Source organism: Chinchilla lanigera, unplaced genomic scaffold, assembly GCF_000276665.1.
Source record: "Chinchilla lanigera isolate Chin_1 unplaced genomic scaffold, ChiLan1.0 scaffold00032, whole genome shotgun sequence".
Lineage (NCBI taxonomy): Eukaryota > Metazoa > Chordata > Mammalia > Rodentia > Chinchillidae > Chinchilla > Chinchilla lanigera.
In genome coordinates this window covers 6,504,993-6,522,377 of record NW_004955433.1, presented here as the reverse complement: position 1 = coordinate 6,522,377, position 17,385 = coordinate 6,504,993, and the positions used below count along the sequence as shown (strand labels likewise).

Genomic DNA, 17,385 nt, shown 5'->3' with positions numbered 1-17,385 from the left:
GCCGGCGGCGGGAGGCGGGAGAGCGCGGGCTGCCTTCCTCCTAGCAGCGCGCTCGGCGCTGGGCGATAGCGGCCGCCGCCGCCTCCACGCCGCACCAGATACGGAAGGCGCCCAAGGCGGGCTGAGCGCTCGGCGCTAAGAACGGGCCGGACCGACGCCAGGGACAAAGCTCTCCAGGCAAGAGGGGCTGCGGCCCTGCAGCGGCGCGCTCGCGATCGCCGGCCCGGACCCACCGCCCTTGCGTCTCGCATCCGAGCCTTCGCTCATCCCCAGCCCGCTCCCCTTCCTTTGCGGTCTCCGCCGGAAGGCCTGCGATGGAGGTCCCGCCCCGGCTCGCCCATGTGCCGCCGCCATTGTTCCCCGCCGCTCCCGCTCCCTTGGCCTCCCGTAGTCTTTCCCATTGGCGGCCGCGGGCGCCGCGGCAGCTCGCCCCTCTCCTCCCTTCGCTGGCCGCTGGCTCCGCCCGGCAGGGGGCGCGCCGGGCCCCGCGCCACGTCACCGCGCAGCAGCCCTCCCGATTGGCGGGCGGGGCGGCTATAAAGGGAGGGCGCAGGCGGCGCCCGGACCTCTTCCGCCGCCATTTTAAATCTAGCTCCATACAACGCTCCGCTGCCGCCAGCACCCCCGCGACCCGGACCGCGCGCCCGCTCGCCCCTGCCGACGGCTCCGCCACCATGGAGGACATGAACGAGTATAGCAATATAGAGGAGTTCGCCGAGGGGTCCAAGATCAACGCGAGCAAGAACCAGCAGGATGACGGGTACCGCACGCTCCCCCCTCTGCTCCTCCCCGCCAGCGCGCTGCACGCGCCCGTCGTCCCCGGGAGCCGCGCGCTGCCCCCGTTCTGTCCCGGAGGCGGTTCCCCGCGTGCCCCTGGACCCCGCAAACTCGGAGGAAGCAGGAAAGGGGGACGTGGCGCGGGGGGACTCGAGAGGCCGAGGAGGTGGGGGGCAGGGCGGAGAGGGCGGTAGCGTCCCGACTGCGCAGGCGCCGCGCGGGGCGGGGCCGGGCCGGGCCGGGTCGACGCGCCTCTCGCCCCAGCTGCCGCCGCCTCTTCATTGTGTCCCGACTGCTCCGCGAGGCGCTCCGAGCAAAGACTTGCGGGGAAGTCATGTTTGGGCACTTCAGCAAGGCCCACAACGTTAGACAGCGAGCTGTTTAGGTGGATCGTTGGCTTGACATCTGAGGACGCTAGTAGAGCGGAGTTGGGAGGGGCCGGATAGGAAGTTTGGCTTTCTGATGCAAAGAAATCTGGCCGGGGTCTTTTCCAGTTTGTCGGTCTCTAGGTTTGCGGTGTGGAGTGCATCCTGCTGGCTTGAATTTTGAGATTGTCGTGGTCCATTGTTTATTTGTCGTTGAAATAGACTAAAAACTGTTTCCCTTTAGAAAATCTCCTTTTGGTTTAAGGTACATTAAATTTTTATTTCTAGTAAAATGTTTATTGGAGGCTTGAGCTGGGATACAAGCAAGAAAGATCTGACAGAGTATTTGTCTCGATTTGGGGAAGTTGTAGACTGCACAATTAAAACAGACCCAGTCACTGGAAGATCAAGAGGATTTGGATTTGTGCTTTTCAAAGATGCTGCTAGCGTTGATAAGGTAGGCGTGTGTTTTGCATTGTTTGAGTGTGTGTTTTGTAAATTGTTCTGAGGTTTGTTGACATTTTCTTATATTGTTGACATTTTCTAAATTGTCTCCTGTTGACATTTTCTTAAACTGTTGACATTTTCTTAAATTGTCTCCCAGGTTTTGGAACTAAAAGAACACAAACTGGATGGCAAATTGATAGACCCCAAAAGGGCCAAAGCTTTAAAAGGGAAAGAACCCCCTAAAAAGGTGTTTGTGGGTGGATTGAGCCCAGATACTTCTGAAGAACAAATTAAAGAATATTTTGGAGCTTTTGGAGAGGTGCGGTATGATTGTTTACATGTATCTTACATGTGTTACAGAATGTTCATTCCGGATGTAGTTTGGCGCTTACTATACTTGGTGTGATAGGATTGCATTAAATTACTACTCAAGTGCCTTCTAGTGAGCACTTTTTTTAATTGCTGCTTTCTGTGTTCGGATGACAACCAGTGTCTAATTTATTTTGACCAAAACCCAGGTGTTTTGATGGGGATCAGTATTGGGAATTACCATCTCTTGGTACAAGATGGTGTTAAAAGTTGTTCTACTCTTTTCTCAGTGCTTGATACACAAGGAATCTTTTTAGGTTGTTCATAAAGCAGTGTGTTTTCAGAACTCACCTTATTAGCACCTGTGGTATCGAAACACTTTTGGTCCCTTTTTACCATAACTAGATGATCTTGACGTATTGAATGTGTGTCTTGGTTGCAGATTGAAAACATTGAACTTCCCATGGATACAAAAACAAATGAAAGGAGAGGATTTTGTTTCATCACATACACAGATGAAGAGCCAGTCAAGAAATTGTTAGAAAGCAGATACCATCAAATTGGTTCTGGGAAGGTAAAACCATTTAATTACATTAAAAGAATTAGAGGATTGGAGGGGAAAATATACTGAGAAGGGGAAAAAATGGTTTGGTGGTTGCACTTCAGTAAAAATCCTGTTTATATTTTCTGTTTACAGTGTGAAATCAAAGTTGCACAACCCAAAGAGGTGTATCGGCAGCAACAGCAACAACAAAAAGGAGGAAGAGGCGCTGCAGCTGGTGGACGAGGTGGTACTAGGGGTCGTGGCCGAGGTGAGACTTAGTTCTTGTGCAGTGACTCTGTCATATAAGCAGTGTATACTCAGTAAGATTAAGCCCATGAGAAAAAGCAAGGTGAAATCTAAACCTGAAACTCCTGTTAATAAACTCCGGCTTGGATCAGGGTTAGTTACTTTCTGTTTTGCTTTTTTATGAGCTCATTTTGGGAAGGAACCTGAGTTCAGCCCAGCCTGGATGAAACTAAAAGGGATTAGGGATATAGCTCTGTGCAGAGGCCCTGCATTGAATCCCCAGTACCACAATAAAATGAACTTACTGGTTTTGTTTGTTCCAAGAATGGCCACATTGACAATGGTATCACTGTTGAGGAAATAATACCATTACATGTTTTGTTGGGCAGGAGTCCTTGTTTGAACTAGAACAGCCTGACCATAATGATTTTTCATTAACTTTAGTAAGCTTGAGACTGACACAGTTGGATTTTCGGTCCCCTTATTTGTAACAAAAAAAACTAGTAGGTAGCAAAATTTGTATCCCTTTTGCAGAGTAAGGCATAAGAACTTAGGTTTTGTGTTACATTGGGGGGTCAGAGGTTGTTTCCTAACAATCACTGCATTGTTACAGGTCAGGGCCAAAACTGGAACCAAGGATTTAATAACTATTATGATCAAGGATATGGAAATTACAATAGTGCCTATGGTGGTGATCAAAACTATAGTGGCTATGGCGGATATGATTATACTGGGTATAACTATGGGAACTATGGATATGGCCAGGGATATGCAGACTACAGTGGTAAGAATATTTAATTTACTTTCATAAACCAATGGTATTAAAATTTTGGTGTTGAAATACATTCCCATTCTGAAGTTGTGTGTACGGGTTTTCTATTTGCTGTTCAGAGTTGAGGTTCGATCCGTAAAGGATAGTAGGGTAATTAAATCCGTAAAGGATAGTAGGGTAATTAAAAAAGAACTGGGATGAGCCAGGTGTGGTAGCCACATGCCTATAATCCCGTCAACCTGGAGGGCCAAAGCAGGCAGAGGCCAGCCAGAGCAACTTAGCCAGATCCTGTAACAAAAAATAAGAAGGTCCAAGAAGGCCCTGAGTTTAATTAACTAAAAGCACTAGGATGTGTTGCATTTAACTTACATTGGTTATTAAAGTATCTTAATACTTTAAAGTTTGGAATGCAAAGTTTTACACATTCGTGACTTAATGTATTTGTGGAGACACCACTTTATGTAGAAACTTTCTTAGTAAAATTTGTATCCTTTCAAAATAGGTCAACAGAGCACTTATGGCAAGGCATCTCGAGGAGGTGGCAACCACCAAAACAATTACCAGCCATACTAAAGAGGAAGACATTGGAGAAAACAGGTGTGTATAAGAGTGCAAGAAACCAGTAGAAATGTCTAATTTAATTTAAAGATCAATAGACAAATAAAAAATAAGTAAAAACAAAATATTATGTAGCCTGTTTTTACTAAATTGTTAATTTTAATTGCTTTATCAGCCTCTTTTGCCTAAAGTGTCTATAGATCTTTAACTTTAAAGTCTTATCTCACCTTTTTTAGTATTACAGAAAAACTTAAGAGTTTTTCTGTTTGCTTTGTGTACCAGGAGGTCTAGAGGAATAATTAAACTTTTTTAGAACTATTAACAGGTAAAGTACTGAAATGGGTACAACTTAAGGAAAACAAGAATGTTGTCTTCTAACTCTGACATTATACCTTGTTTGTACCCGCCAGCGGGAACTTCATTGCAGGCCGTGTGTCACCCTGACCACGTCTATCTCTGGGGGTCGCACGTTGCGGGCAGAGCGCAAGGCATACACCAGAAAACGCTGTCCTGTGGTATGGTCTCTTCCAACTTCATGTACCAGCGTAAAGATTAAAGTGGAAAACTTCAGACTTTGGCTTCTTTTTTAATCTTTTTGGAGATTAAGTGTCTAAACTTAACTTAAATGGTTTTTTACAGGAGTTAAAAGTACATAAATGCCTTTTTACAGCTTAATCATTTTGGTCTTCTGTTTAGTGTTGTATTTCAATTGTGGAGCCTCATTTTAAGTGTTCATTCTTTAAGATTTAATGCTTGCTTTTTCTTTTTATAGCTAATAGTGAAATCTACAAACCAAAACAAGAACTTTAAAATCTGGGATATAAGTTAAAGATCATATGCACAAAGAGATTTGTTTTCTTAAGATAAATAAGTCTATTAGAAATTTATGTTTGTGATAGCATTTTACTTGGCTTACTAGAAATACTTCTAGTAGGCCTTATCTATGTGTCCAACCTGTGAATATGGGAAGGTTGCATTCCCAGATTCTCCGAAGAGATTTGGATTTGATACTATTTGTAAACTCCAGAGTGAGTTTATCCATTACCCAAACTGCGTTTTGCAAACAAATACGCATGTGATCTTTAATTATTGAAGAAAAGAATAAAGTGAGGACTTAAAACAATTCATGAAAGTGGACCTTTGAAGGCTTGTCAGAGTTGCACAGATCTAATTGTTATTTTGTTTTTGTTTTTAGGAGATGCTTAAGAAATCTTCCAGGACAACACTGAAGATTGGTCTTCTGTTGCTCTAATGATTATTTTGTAAAAGACTTTATAGTGTACAAGACACAACTGTGTCCAACTGTATATAGCCGCCAGTTAGTTTTCCTTGTTTTTACTTTGTCCTTTGCTGTGTGTTATGACTCTGTGGATTTATGTTTATACAAATTTTATTTGTATGATTTCTCATGTTAAACCCCAAATAAATGCTTCCTTATGTGATTGTTTTTCTGCGTGAGGTACTGCATAGCTCTGTAAAGATGTAATTTTAAATAAGCAATAATTAAGGTACAGGTTATTTTGTAGGGAGTTTGGGTCTATAGGGAAAAAACTGATCCTTTAGCCAGCTGCAGGATTGAGTACCCTGTGCCCCATTTTTGTATGTATATTCTATGCTGTAAGGCGCATTTCCCTTAGCTGAGGCTTCTGCTACATCTTTGAATAATGTTCTTACCTCCAGATACTTTATCCCAAAACATGAGTCATGGTATTGTGATTAGGAGAAGCTTTCTACTAGCCCATATGTTTTCTATACTGTGTTTAAGAAAGATACTTTTGGGACTGGAAGTGTAGCTCAGTGGTAGAACACCTGGTTAACATGCACAAGGCCCGGGGTTCTATCCCCAGTACTTGCCAAAAAGTGGGGGTTTGTTGATAGTCCTTTTGTTTTGTTCCTCTTCATGGCAAGTGTGTGATTGACTAGTTGTTTTGACCTTGGAGTTACTTGGTGGTCCGTTGGACTACACCTTGGGTAATATAACACCATGGCTTTTGTCCTCTTGATTAAAGGAGACAAGTGCACAACCAGCACTCAAACTGGTAAGGTTTATGGTTTAAGGGTATTCAGTACTTAAAACGGACTTTTCTCAGAAGTGTGAGATTTTCAAAGTTTGGTTGAAAGATGAAGATTTGAGGTAGTGGCAGAATACTTGTATTTTTATTGATGTGTCATAGCCAACACAATAAAATGTTTTCTACTTGGACATTCTTAGGAAGATGTTCTAGAGTTGTGTAGTGTGAGGTTAGAGAAACGCTAGTCCACCTTGTAAGTGCAGTTAGTGCATGAGCTGAGTAGGCATTTTCATGTTTAGACTTGGGAAGGGACAGTGAAGGTGGTAGCGCTTACCTGTGAGGTTTGTTAATGTGACTAAGTTGCCACTTAAGCGTACCTTTCTGATGTGTTGAAAGTTTTATATCTAGATTTTGAAAGATTTTCTGAGGTAAATAGAAATTTTGATAGATTTAGGGAAGTTTGTTTCCATGCTGCTAGGGGGCTAGCATACATGTTCACTTATAGTAGTTGACTTCATACTTAACCAGAAGTAAGTTTTTAGTACCAGTACCTCTCCTACCCCCCAGTTTGATGATATTTGTATTAGTGGGGCTATCAGGTTCGATGCATTGGCTTGTTCTGGTATAGCCAAGTACTAGTGCTGGCTGTTTTCAACAGACTTTATTTTTCTAACATGGAATCCTAGGGCCTGAAAGGGCGATGTTTCAGGTGGTTTTGTCAGTAGGTGTGGTGTCTAGAGTAGTGAATCCTATATGTTCAAATCAATGGTTAGGTGACAAGTTGACATTGAGATTGTCCTTTCCCCTGATCAAAATGAATAAAAACTTTTTAAACAAAACACAAACTCTTCCATTAAGTCTTGGTATGTATGACTTTGAGAAAGGAATGTTATACCTAAAGATTATTGCCTGAAACTGTTTACCAAGAATTAGAAGTGAAAATGTACTTGGTTTATGTTCAAGGCCTGTGGACTTGAGATTTAATTCAGTCTAGAGCCTATCATTTCACCAACTGGGAATCCAAAATAAATTGCTAAGGCTAAGTGTTCTAGACAGTTGCAGTTGAGTGGCCTGTAAAGTTAGTATTCAGGTTCCATCTCTAGGTTATTAATTTAGAACCAAACAGTAGTTTAAACATTGAAGACACATGCAGGGTAGGAATTTTCAAATGCCCTGGTCTACAAAGTTAACCCATTTACCTAAATACACTTAATGGATTATTTTAACCAAAGTTGTGTGGCATAACTCAACCTATTTTGACCGTGTCTTTAAAATTAATACTCCATACTTGCATAGCCACTTACAGAAATAGGACTGTTGGATCAGGATGTCTGTTAGTGCATTACTGTTCAGCATTTTCAGGAAGGTGACAAGGTGAAATTTAATACAGAAGTATTAACCTATTACCAGACTCCATTAGCTGTTAACCAAAGGATGCTGTTTGGGTGCGGGCCTGATGAAAAGAGTGGGGAAGAAGGATAGCGAGTTTGAGCCCAAGCTGGGCAATTCAGCAGTTTAGGAGGATCCTACCTCAAAAAGGGGGGAGGGTGGCAGGGATGTTGCTCATTGTGCAGGTGCTGGGCTCAGTCCCCACTACCCTACCCTTCCAAAAAAGTCCCTCTCCAAACCAGCCTGATAGACCTGCCTTTGAATTACAATGGTCTCATCTTTCTGACCTAAAGCAGTATGATGTGGTACTTCTTTTTTTTTTTTTTTTTTTCAATTATTGGCATAAAAATTGGGCTTTTCTTGAGCTGGTCACTTGGGAGCCTGAGGCAGGATTGCTGCAAGTTTGAGGCCAGCCCAAACTATATAGTTAGTTCAGGGGCAGCCTGAATTACACAGCAAGACAGTGTCTCAAAAAAAAAAAAAAAAAAAATTGGGCCTGTTCTTTTAGAATTGGTTTTTATATTTTTAAAAACTCGCATTGGAATTTCAACAAGGTTCAGCTTTATAGCAAGAAACAAAAGTATATCTCAACCATATTATGAACTAGAAAATGATACAGTGGTGTGCTGGAAATTGCAAGAGAATGCTGAGCATTTTTAAGACACGTGCCATTGAGGGGCAATTTAATCTCTGGTTTTACCTTCCCATCAGTACCCATTGAGAAAGGTATTAGGAGAGGTGTTTGTATTACAATTTCAGAGTAGTTTGGAAAGATAATTTCTTGTTTTGAAGTCTAGAAATTTCAAATACCAAAGGGTCCCAAGATTGTGGGTTCTGAAAGACCAGCTCAAGTTAAAAGTTTGAGAAATCCTGCTGCAGACAAGTTTTTTGATGCCATCAGTGCTTTGGTTTTCTTTGTGATCTTCTATCTCGGCTGACCTTGAGCTTGTTATGTATCCCCAGCTGGGCCTCAAGCATACAATCCTGCCTCAGCCTCCAGAGTGCTGAGATTATAGGGAGGTACCATGAAGCCTGACCAATGGATATCTCCTTTTGAGAAATTGACCAAAAGTGAATTCAGACACGCCTCCCCTAAGAAAATGTCTATACATAAATTTTAAATGTAGTTGCTGGGAAATTACAGATTTCTCTGAAAGCCATCTGGGTTAGTCTCTTAAAGGGCTAGGGTGTAGCTTAGTGGTAGAGCACTTGCCTTACATGAAAAGGGTCCTGGGTTCAGTCCCCACTCCCATATACACACGGTAGTCTTGAACTGTTGGCTTTTATAAAGGTAACAGACTAAAATTTATTGAAGTTGTTACTGATGAAATTACACAAAGTGAATTTCATCTGCTGTTCTCTACTTAGGTGTTTGGTTTGGTGAACACACAGTGATTTATTGAGAGGTAAGGATAGTTAGCCCGACAAAAAATCCTACTCAAAACAGCCCGGATGTTCAAGTTGTGGATACGGTTAGCTAACTGAAAAACACCAACTCTGCTTACATTTTGGAATCTGTTAAATATCTCAAGTCCATTAAACTATCAGGTATACCTGAGGCTTAGATTTTCAGCTAACATGTTTGTCACTTCTGGGGATGCCGTTTAAGTGTTAAGCTTGGTTAGTAAATAAGCAGAACTGTAGATACTATAGTCCTAGCACGTGAGAGGCTAAAGGAGGAGGATCCAATATTCAAGTCTTGCCTGGGCAACTTGGCAAGGCATTGTCTCAAAATTTAAAAAATAAAGAGGATTGGAGTTGTATCTCAATATAAAGGTCCTGGATTCAATCCCCTGTACCGCAGACACAAAAATAGATTGGTCAGTAATCTTTTAACACACTTGGTTTATGAGTTCTGAGATCTTTTGTAGAAAAGTAGTATTGTATGACAACAGATCATTCCTAGGATGAAATATGAGCCTGGATAATGTGTTTCCGAGGAAGATCTGTGAAATTGCTGTGATTATTTAGATCGCTCTTGAGCCACTATTCACTCAGGGCATAGATGTTTTCACAGCAAGCAGCTGAGTGAGTGGGAGTTGTGACAGGTAAGTGGGATTTTAGGATAGTTCCAATGTTTTTATTTTTATTTTTGGGAGTACTGAGAATTGAACTGAGAGACTTCACACTGAACTACATCTCTGGCTCCTTTTTAATTTCCTTTATTTTGAGACAGTCTTGCTAAGTCACTGAATTCCCCAGTTGCTCAACCTTGCAGTCCTGCCTAAGCCTCCCAGAGTGCTGGGATTACAGGTGTGTACCACCATGCCTACCTAGTTTTAAATGTTTTCATCATCAGGAAACACTTTAAATATCTTTCCTCCATAGGCTCTATGTTTTAAATGGTTTATCAAATGTATTACTTATGTTTAATGACATTTTTATAAAGTATATCACTGACAGAACTTTTAGTGTAATAATCAGTGTCACATCAGCCAAAATAAACAGTATTTTTGTTAGTTTGTACAGATATTTCTAATAATATGTAATTTCTATCAAACTTCTATCAAATCATACTGAAAATCCAAACATTTTTATTACTACTTTCTAAGGTTTAGAACCACAGCATATCATTGGGCCAAAGAAAAGGCATTTTCAGCCAGGCATGGTGGCACACACCTGTAATCCCAGCACTCAGGAGGCTGAGGCAGGAGGATCATTATGAGTTCGAGGCCACCCTGGGCTACAAAGTGAGCTCAAGGCCAGCCTGAACTGCGTAGTGAGACCCTGTCTCTAAAAAAGAAAAAGAAAAGGCATTTTTGGAGTAAGTTCTATTTTTACCTGGAGAAAATGATATTTTAAAAATAGTTGGGGTATTCAGGAATCTCAAAAAGTATGCATTTGGATGGCTTCAGAAGTAAAGCCCCCTGAATCATACCTTTGATCTCATTTAATGTATTTCTGTTTTTTAAATAATTATTCTATGTAATGCATATACACATAGGTCTTAGAGAACTGGTCAAAACTAAGAATTGCTATGCACAGTGGTGCACGCCTGTAATGCCGGCACTCGGGAGACCCAGGCAAGGGGAAGCATGGAAAGTATAAAGCATGAAAATTGCTGTGAGGAACTAGAGCCACAGAAGGTATAGTGAGTAAGGATAGCTGAAGCTGTACAATAAGAGAAAGAGTAAGAGACAGTAGTTGAAGAGAGGAGGAGTTGAAGAGAGATAATGGCTGAAACAATTCCAGAAGTGACAAAAGACACAGGCTTAATATACCCACTAGGTTACAGTTAGGAAAAACAGATACACCATGACGCTGTGGTGTACGCCTGCAGTCTCAGCTGCTTACAAGGCTGTGACAGGAGGGTCACATGTTAGAGCCCAGCTTGGGCAGTTTAGCAGGACGCTGTCTCAAAATAAAATGTAGACAAGCCTGGAGCTGATCTCCATGGCAGAACACTTGCCTAGCACATGGGGGGCCTGGGCTCAACCCCCAGCACCATGAGAGAGGGAGGAGGAGGGAGAGAAATAGAGGGGAAAAAAACAACAAAAATTTTAAAGCAGTCAAATCTAGACCCATGTACCAGTAATCAGGAAATAGAAGAAACAGAAGCATTTATTAAACTGTCATAAGGGTGCAACCCTACAAAGCTCCAACGTGGAAAGTGCCCCAGAAGAATGACCCATTTCAAGTGCTGTAGTAAGTACCATGAGGTAGGAGGGCACAGAGGTGGCTCTCTGGAGGTAAGTAAGGATCTGATGTGCAAGTCATGTTTTCATGACATTGTACAGGTTCTGTAGAAAACCAAGGCTACCTTCCCAGGTTTGGGGAATTCTCATCATATACATCTTGATGAGAAGCAAAGAGTAGCATAGAATACTAATATTTAAAAATCACTCTCCCTGGCTTCCTTACAGCCTGAGCACAAATATGTGATGTCAGCTGTATTATCCTGCACTAGGCCTTGAGCCAGGATTTAGTGAATCACAGATGCGGAGGTTTTGAGGAATTGGTGCTGGGACAGCTGGCAGGCAGGGTGGCAACCACTGTTCAGAAAGAGCAGGGTTTCTGCCACAGCGCCAGTATCTAGCAGTGCGGGGATCAGCACTGAAAGCAGCTGCATCTGTTGTAGCAAAACCTGGCGCCTAGGGACCCGGTCCTGGGGAGTGATTGTTGATTAGTATATGTTGGCGACACGTAGTAATTACCTGCACCTCGAGGTACTGGTATATACATATCATCATCTTTATTTCGCCGTCCTCTCCTCTTCTTTAGATCCTCTCCCATCTCCACAAAGTCCATTTCTCTGTTTGCTATCAGCTATATTTTATTTTGCACTTTATTTGTATTTTAGGTTTTGCATGTAAGGGAAAACTAAATATTTAACCTACTGGGTCTGATTTCGTTCACCTAGCATTATGGTCTCAAGGTGCACCCATTGTCCTACAGATGACTCAGGTTTCTTTATGGCAGGGCAGTGCTGCATTTCATGTAAATACGACGCTTTCTTTATCCATTCATCTGTTGATGGGCCTAGAGATTTACTATTACGAATTATGCTGCCATGTGCATGGGTATGCGTGTATCGTTGTAATATGATGTCTTTAACTCTTTCAGGAAGATACCCAGAAAAGGTATGACTAGGTTAGTATGATGTGACTTTAGAAATAGTTCCTGGATGAAGAGTTTTCAGGTGAGGCTTCCTAACCCTCCTGGAGTAATAACAGTCATTATTAAATTTACTTTTCCCTCGAACAAAAAAACTTGCAGGTGAATGAAGGATGGATATTTGAAAACCTACGCATTGCCAGGCATAGTGGTGCAAGCTCATAATCCCTGCACTGGGGAGGTTGAGGCAGGAGCATTGTTGCGAGTTTGAGATGAGCCTGGGCTACAAAATGAGCTCAAGGCCAGCCTGAGCTGCATAGCAAGACTCTGTCTCAAAAAGACAAAACAAAACAAAACAAAACCCTATTGATCAAAATCACTTCCACAGTAAGGTCATCCAAAAAGGCAATGAGGACAAATGGCAAAATTTTCAAAATTCAACATTTCCAGAACTCTGGAAAGTAAAGTTTTGCAACAATCTGAGAAGCATTTTTCTCCCAAACAATGGTTCTATTTCTGCAAGAACAGTGAGCTTTGTGACATTTTAACTTGCCCTGCTCCTATCCTCTCCTGGCAACTTGGAAAACCAACCGGCTTTGCACTGACAGTAGTAACACGGAAAACACTAGAACTTAGGAACACCAGGGTAAAACAGGTTAGTTGCTCCCGGACATCCCTACAGAGGGAAGCTCTTTGACCTACCAGAAAATCCAATTTCCACACAGGATGGCAAACGATGATGCCGGAAATGAAAGGACAGGAGGTCTGCCTCGGTCTCCCCAGTGCAGGCGGGCAGAGAGGAACATGAGAAAAACCCGTGGTCCCTGTCAGTTTTGCCGAATTTTCCCAGAAGTGCTCGGAGAGCTGGAAGACGGCGTTCGGGAAAGCGAAATTTAAGTTTGATGAACCGGCAACGGCAGATAATAAAGTGCGCTAGCATGAGAGGTGAAACATTACGGCCCAGGAAAGGACCTTTGAAAGTCCGCTGTCGGGATTAGTCCTGCTGTCTCCGAACCGGCCCCCAGGTCACATCCGCAGACGCTGGTGTCGCCGTTGGAGACGCGGCCAGAAAGCTGGGCGAGACGTGGAGTAACTCCAGCGACAGCGAGAAGCAGCCCGGAATCACCGAGCGAGGCGGCCGCGCAGCCGGCGCGGGGTCCGAGCCCTCAGGGAGGCTGGGGCGCAGAGGGCGAGAGCGGCCCTGGAAGAGGTGCAGGAGGAGGCGGGGGAGGAGGAATAAAAACTGTGTCTGTGTCGCTGTGAGTCCTGCGAGCAGCGGGGCGGCCCGACCGACCCGATCGCGGACAGGGAACCTCTCAAATGCTCCCGAAGTTGGCAGCGGCTCCCAGGCCGTGGCCACGGGGTCCGGAGCGCCCTGAAACTTTAGCAAAGCTGCACAGATGTACCAACATTTTTAAACTGCTCGTTCTATGCTCGCCCTCTGCGTCCTTTCGTGTTGGTGTGAAAAGGCATTTGAAGTCGTCTGTGGCTTTTTTTTTTTTTTTAATTTGTCAGGTGGTGTTAACTCTATGGTTTTTGTACAGATGTATCTAGGGTTTGTAGGCAGAACAAAGCAGCCCAGGCAAATCCTTGGTGCTCCCTGCTTGGCGCTGAGCTGTGGGACAGGTGCCTGGTCGGGATCCCTAGACCTGTTGTCAAGCCTCTGTGGCCTTGTGAAGTTTCTGTACATGCAGACCGAGCACCCTGCTGCCCTTAGGACCAAGTGGGTCAGCTCGTGAACAGTGTTTGGATTTTAGAATTGTTTATATTTTATTTATTATTATTATTATTATTATTATTATTATTAATTTGGTATCGGGACTTGAATTCAGGATCTTGCACTTGCCAGACAGGCGCTGTGCTGCTGAGCTATATCTCCGACCCCTGGATTAGTTATTGTTTTGTTGTTTTAATTAAGTGTGACAGGTACAAACTATTTTTAAACAAACTGTACAATTCCTCATTGCAGGCAAAGCAAAGAGCCTTGGCTGTCAATGAAGGTTCAAAAAACTTCTGTATTTAAACACGATTTGCCATGTTGTGTCACTGTTTTGTATGTTTAGAATGCTGAAATGTTTTCCAAGTTAAATAAACAGTATTAAATTTTTAAAAAGAAATTCAATAGAAAGGGCTCTTGCCTTGAGTTTATCTTTTGTTGTTATTTAGAGTCTCATTATGTAGTCCAGTCTGGTTTTAAACTCACTGTGTAGCCCAGACTGGCCTCAAACTCATGGCAATCCTCCTGCCTCAGCCTCACAAGTGCTGAGACTGCAAGACTGCACCACCACGCCCAACTTCATATTTGTCTTTATTCCACCTGACTCAGAGCTCAAAAGTACTCAGTGGTAACTGTTTACATCACACCTGTCTGAGGGGAAAGTAAGAGTTGAGGCTCATTAAAGGCTGACCAAACCTGACCAAACACTGGAGAATAAATTATCGATTGAGGGCTTTAGAAAACTTCAGCAGAACCCTGGAAATTTAGAACGCGGCATATGTGTTCGGAGCTAGATACATGGCCCATTAGCAGCCGAGAAGGTGCTGCTCTCTCGCTGCTGGCTTACCCCAAGGATGCACATGAGCAAAAAGAGAGAGCTAAGGCAGAGTCCTCAGCAGTCCACTGCAGCGCAGAAAGGGTCACCCAATGCTCCCTGAAGAGAGTTGCTGCCTTACTATTTCAAAGGAAAACATAGAAAGCACTTTCACAGAATATATTAAGCAAAATTGATGGATTGAAGTTTCAAACAATAAAACTCCACTTTCAGTAATGAATATAACAACGAGTGCCGGGCATGGTGATACATGCCTGTAGACTCAGCGTTCAGGAGGCTGCGGCAAGAGGATTGCCACAAGTTCGAGGGCAGCCTGGGCTACATCATGAGTTCAAGGCCAGCTTGAACTACATAGTGAGACCCTGCCTCAAAAAAATATAGGCAAAGCATCTGAATAGATATTTCTCCCAAGAAGAGATAAGCATGGTCAAAATACACATGAAAAGATGCTAAACATCATTAGTCATTAAGAACATGAGATTCAAAACCACAGTGAGAATCACTACAATCAAAACAAACATAGACAACACAGTTTTGTGAGATTGTGGAGAGGTTGGGTGCCTCACGCAGTGCTGGAGTGTATTAGAGTTCTTGTCACCAAGACACAATATCTGACATCCACAACTTCAAGGAGGAGAGGTTTCACCGGCTCAGGGTTTCCGGAGGTTCAGTCCACAGTCACCAGGCTGCAGGGCAGAAACTTCCAGGTGGAAGGGCTCCATTCCTGGTGGTCAGGAAGCAGAGCAGAGAACAACGCCAGAGATGAACTGAAGAGGGACTGGGTGTGGTGCCCGAGGCCGCGCCTCCACCACCTGGCTTGCCATCTCTTCATCCAGTGAAAGACACATGGGGTTCAACATTCACAAGGTGGGAATGTAACCGCTTCTTGGGAAAATAGTGTGGCATTTTCTCAAAGGGTTACACATAGAGTTGTAGGACCCAGCAATTTCACTTCTACATATATAGCCAAGAAAAGTGAAAACATATCCAGGGCTAGGGTTAGAACTGAGAGGCAGCACACATGCTAGCATGCTCAGTGGCCTGAGTTTAAGTCCCAGCCCCACAAACAAAACACACAGAAAATCTATCCACACAGAAAATCTATCCACACAGAAATGTGTGCACAGACACTTAAAAGCATAAATACACCCAAATATTCATCCACTGATGAATGATGGATAGACACAGTATGATATAATCTTAGAAAGAAATATTATTTGGTCATAAAAAGGCATACATTGCTAGCAACATGGATGAAACTTGAAAATATGCTAAGTAAAGATAGTTAAACACAAAATGTCACTAGGGTCAGATTATAGCAAATGTCTATCCATAAGACAAAAAACAGGTTTGTGATTGCCTGGGGACTAGGAGAAGGCAAACTAGGAAATGAGTGCTAATGCACATGGGTTTGTGTTAGTGTACTTTTTTTTTTTTTTTCCCGTACCGGGAATCAAACTCACAACCTTGCATTTGCCAGGCAGACGCTGTGCTGCTGAGCTAAATCCCCAGCCCCTACTTTTCATTACTTAATAAAATACTTTAGTAAGGCCACTAAAGTCTCAAGGTGGTGCAGAACATCACGGGGGTGGGGGGGGAGGACAAGGAAATCCCATGTATCCCCTCTGATCTCTCTTTTTGTGCAGCCAATTGTGGGGCCCTACCCTGATTATCCAGCTAATCTTAATTGCTTCCAAAGCCCTATGTTTTTGTTTTTGTTTTTTTTTTTGAGACACACTCTTGCCATTTAAACCAAGTTAGCCTGGAATGTGTTATACTCCTGCCTCAGCCACCTGAGTGGTGGGACTATCGATGTTCACCACCACAGCAGCTTGCTAAAAGGCTTACTTTAAAACCTTCCACTCAGATTAAATTGTCACTCTTTTACAACTTCATGACAGAGTTTAAGTTTCAACATTTGAATTCTTAGGAGACACACTCATTCCATATCCAAACCATAGTAAGTTTCATTCTGGGGGGTGAAAAAAATTCTCAAATGGTGGTAGTTGTACAATTCTGTAAATATAGAATATACCATTGAATAGTACATTTGACAAGGTGAATTGTTTTTTACAGTTATTAAAAAGACACATTCATCCAGTATGTGTATCTTTATTCTAAACAGACTGAAATAATCAACTGTGAAGAGTTTTTAAACAGACAATAAGGGAAATGAGCATGAACATGACAATTTTTTTAAAGAAATTTCTTACCAGCTAAATATATACACAAAAATATTTGTTCTAAAAATGATATATGGTGCAGGGGATTTATATCATAAAAAGAAAGAAATAGAAAAAATAAAATTGGGATAGTGTTGACCATATTTTAAAGGTGGGAGTTAGGTACATGAGTTCCTTAGATGATTATTTCAAATCTAGCTTATATTTGGAAATTTCCATTAAGGGTTTTGTTTGTGTTTTTTTTTTTTTTTTTTGGTTTGGGTTTTGTCTTTTTGAGACAGGGTCTCACTGTGTAATTCAGGTTGGCCACTGTGAAGCCCAGTTTGGCCTCAAATGGTGATAGTCCCACAATTCAAGGTGGTGTAGAACATGGGGGGGGTGGAGGACTCACAGCAGTCCTCCTGCCTCAGCCTCCTGAGTGCTGGGATTGCAGGCATGTGTTACCACACCTGGATTTCTATTAAATTTTGAAAAATAATCAATAAGAGAAGAATAACAAACAAGATATTACGGTTTGTGCCTAGATGTCTCCTCAAAGCCTCATTTGGTCATAGGGTTTTTCCAGAGGTGGCTGAATCTAGAGTGTGTGATTAATTAGTAGTGCGACGCTGGGATTAAAGGTGCTGGGATTAAAGGTGTGAGTGCTACACCCACCCTATGGTGGGTAGCCCAGATAC

General features: G+C 42.8%; 1 protein-coding gene across 1 annotated transcript; it reads left to right on the top strand.

Moving 5' to 3' along the window:
- Window positions 1-296: 296 nt before the first annotated feature.
- On the top strand, window positions 297-6,869 carry Hnrnpdl (heterogeneous nuclear ribonucleoprotein D-like). The gene is made up of 7 exons (XM_005388241.2): window positions 297-760; window positions 1,431-1,599; window positions 1,747-1,908; window positions 2,341-2,472; window positions 2,596-2,710; window positions 3,302-3,472; window positions 3,963-6,869. The coding sequence occupies exons 1-7, from the start codon at window positions 315-317 to the stop codon at window positions 4,031-4,033; spliced, it is 1,266 nt and encodes a 421-aa protein (XP_005388298.1). The 5' UTR covers window positions 297-314; the 3' UTR covers window positions 4,034-6,869.
- Window positions 6,870-17,385: the final 10,516 nt, after the last annotated feature.

Coding starts and splice junctions, on each gene's coding strand:
- Hnrnpdl (XM_005388241.2), top strand. CDS start 315: ATGGAGGTCCCGCCCCGGCTCGCCCATGTGCCGCCGCCATTGTTCCCC. Junction 1,909..2,340: donor ATTTTGGAGCTTTTGGAGAG/GTGCGGTATGAT, acceptor TCTTGGTTGCAG/ATTGAAAACATTGAACTTCC. Junction 3,473..3,962: donor GGGATATGCAGACTACAGTG/GTAAGAATATTT, acceptor CTTTCAAAATAG/GTCAACAGAGCACTTATGGC.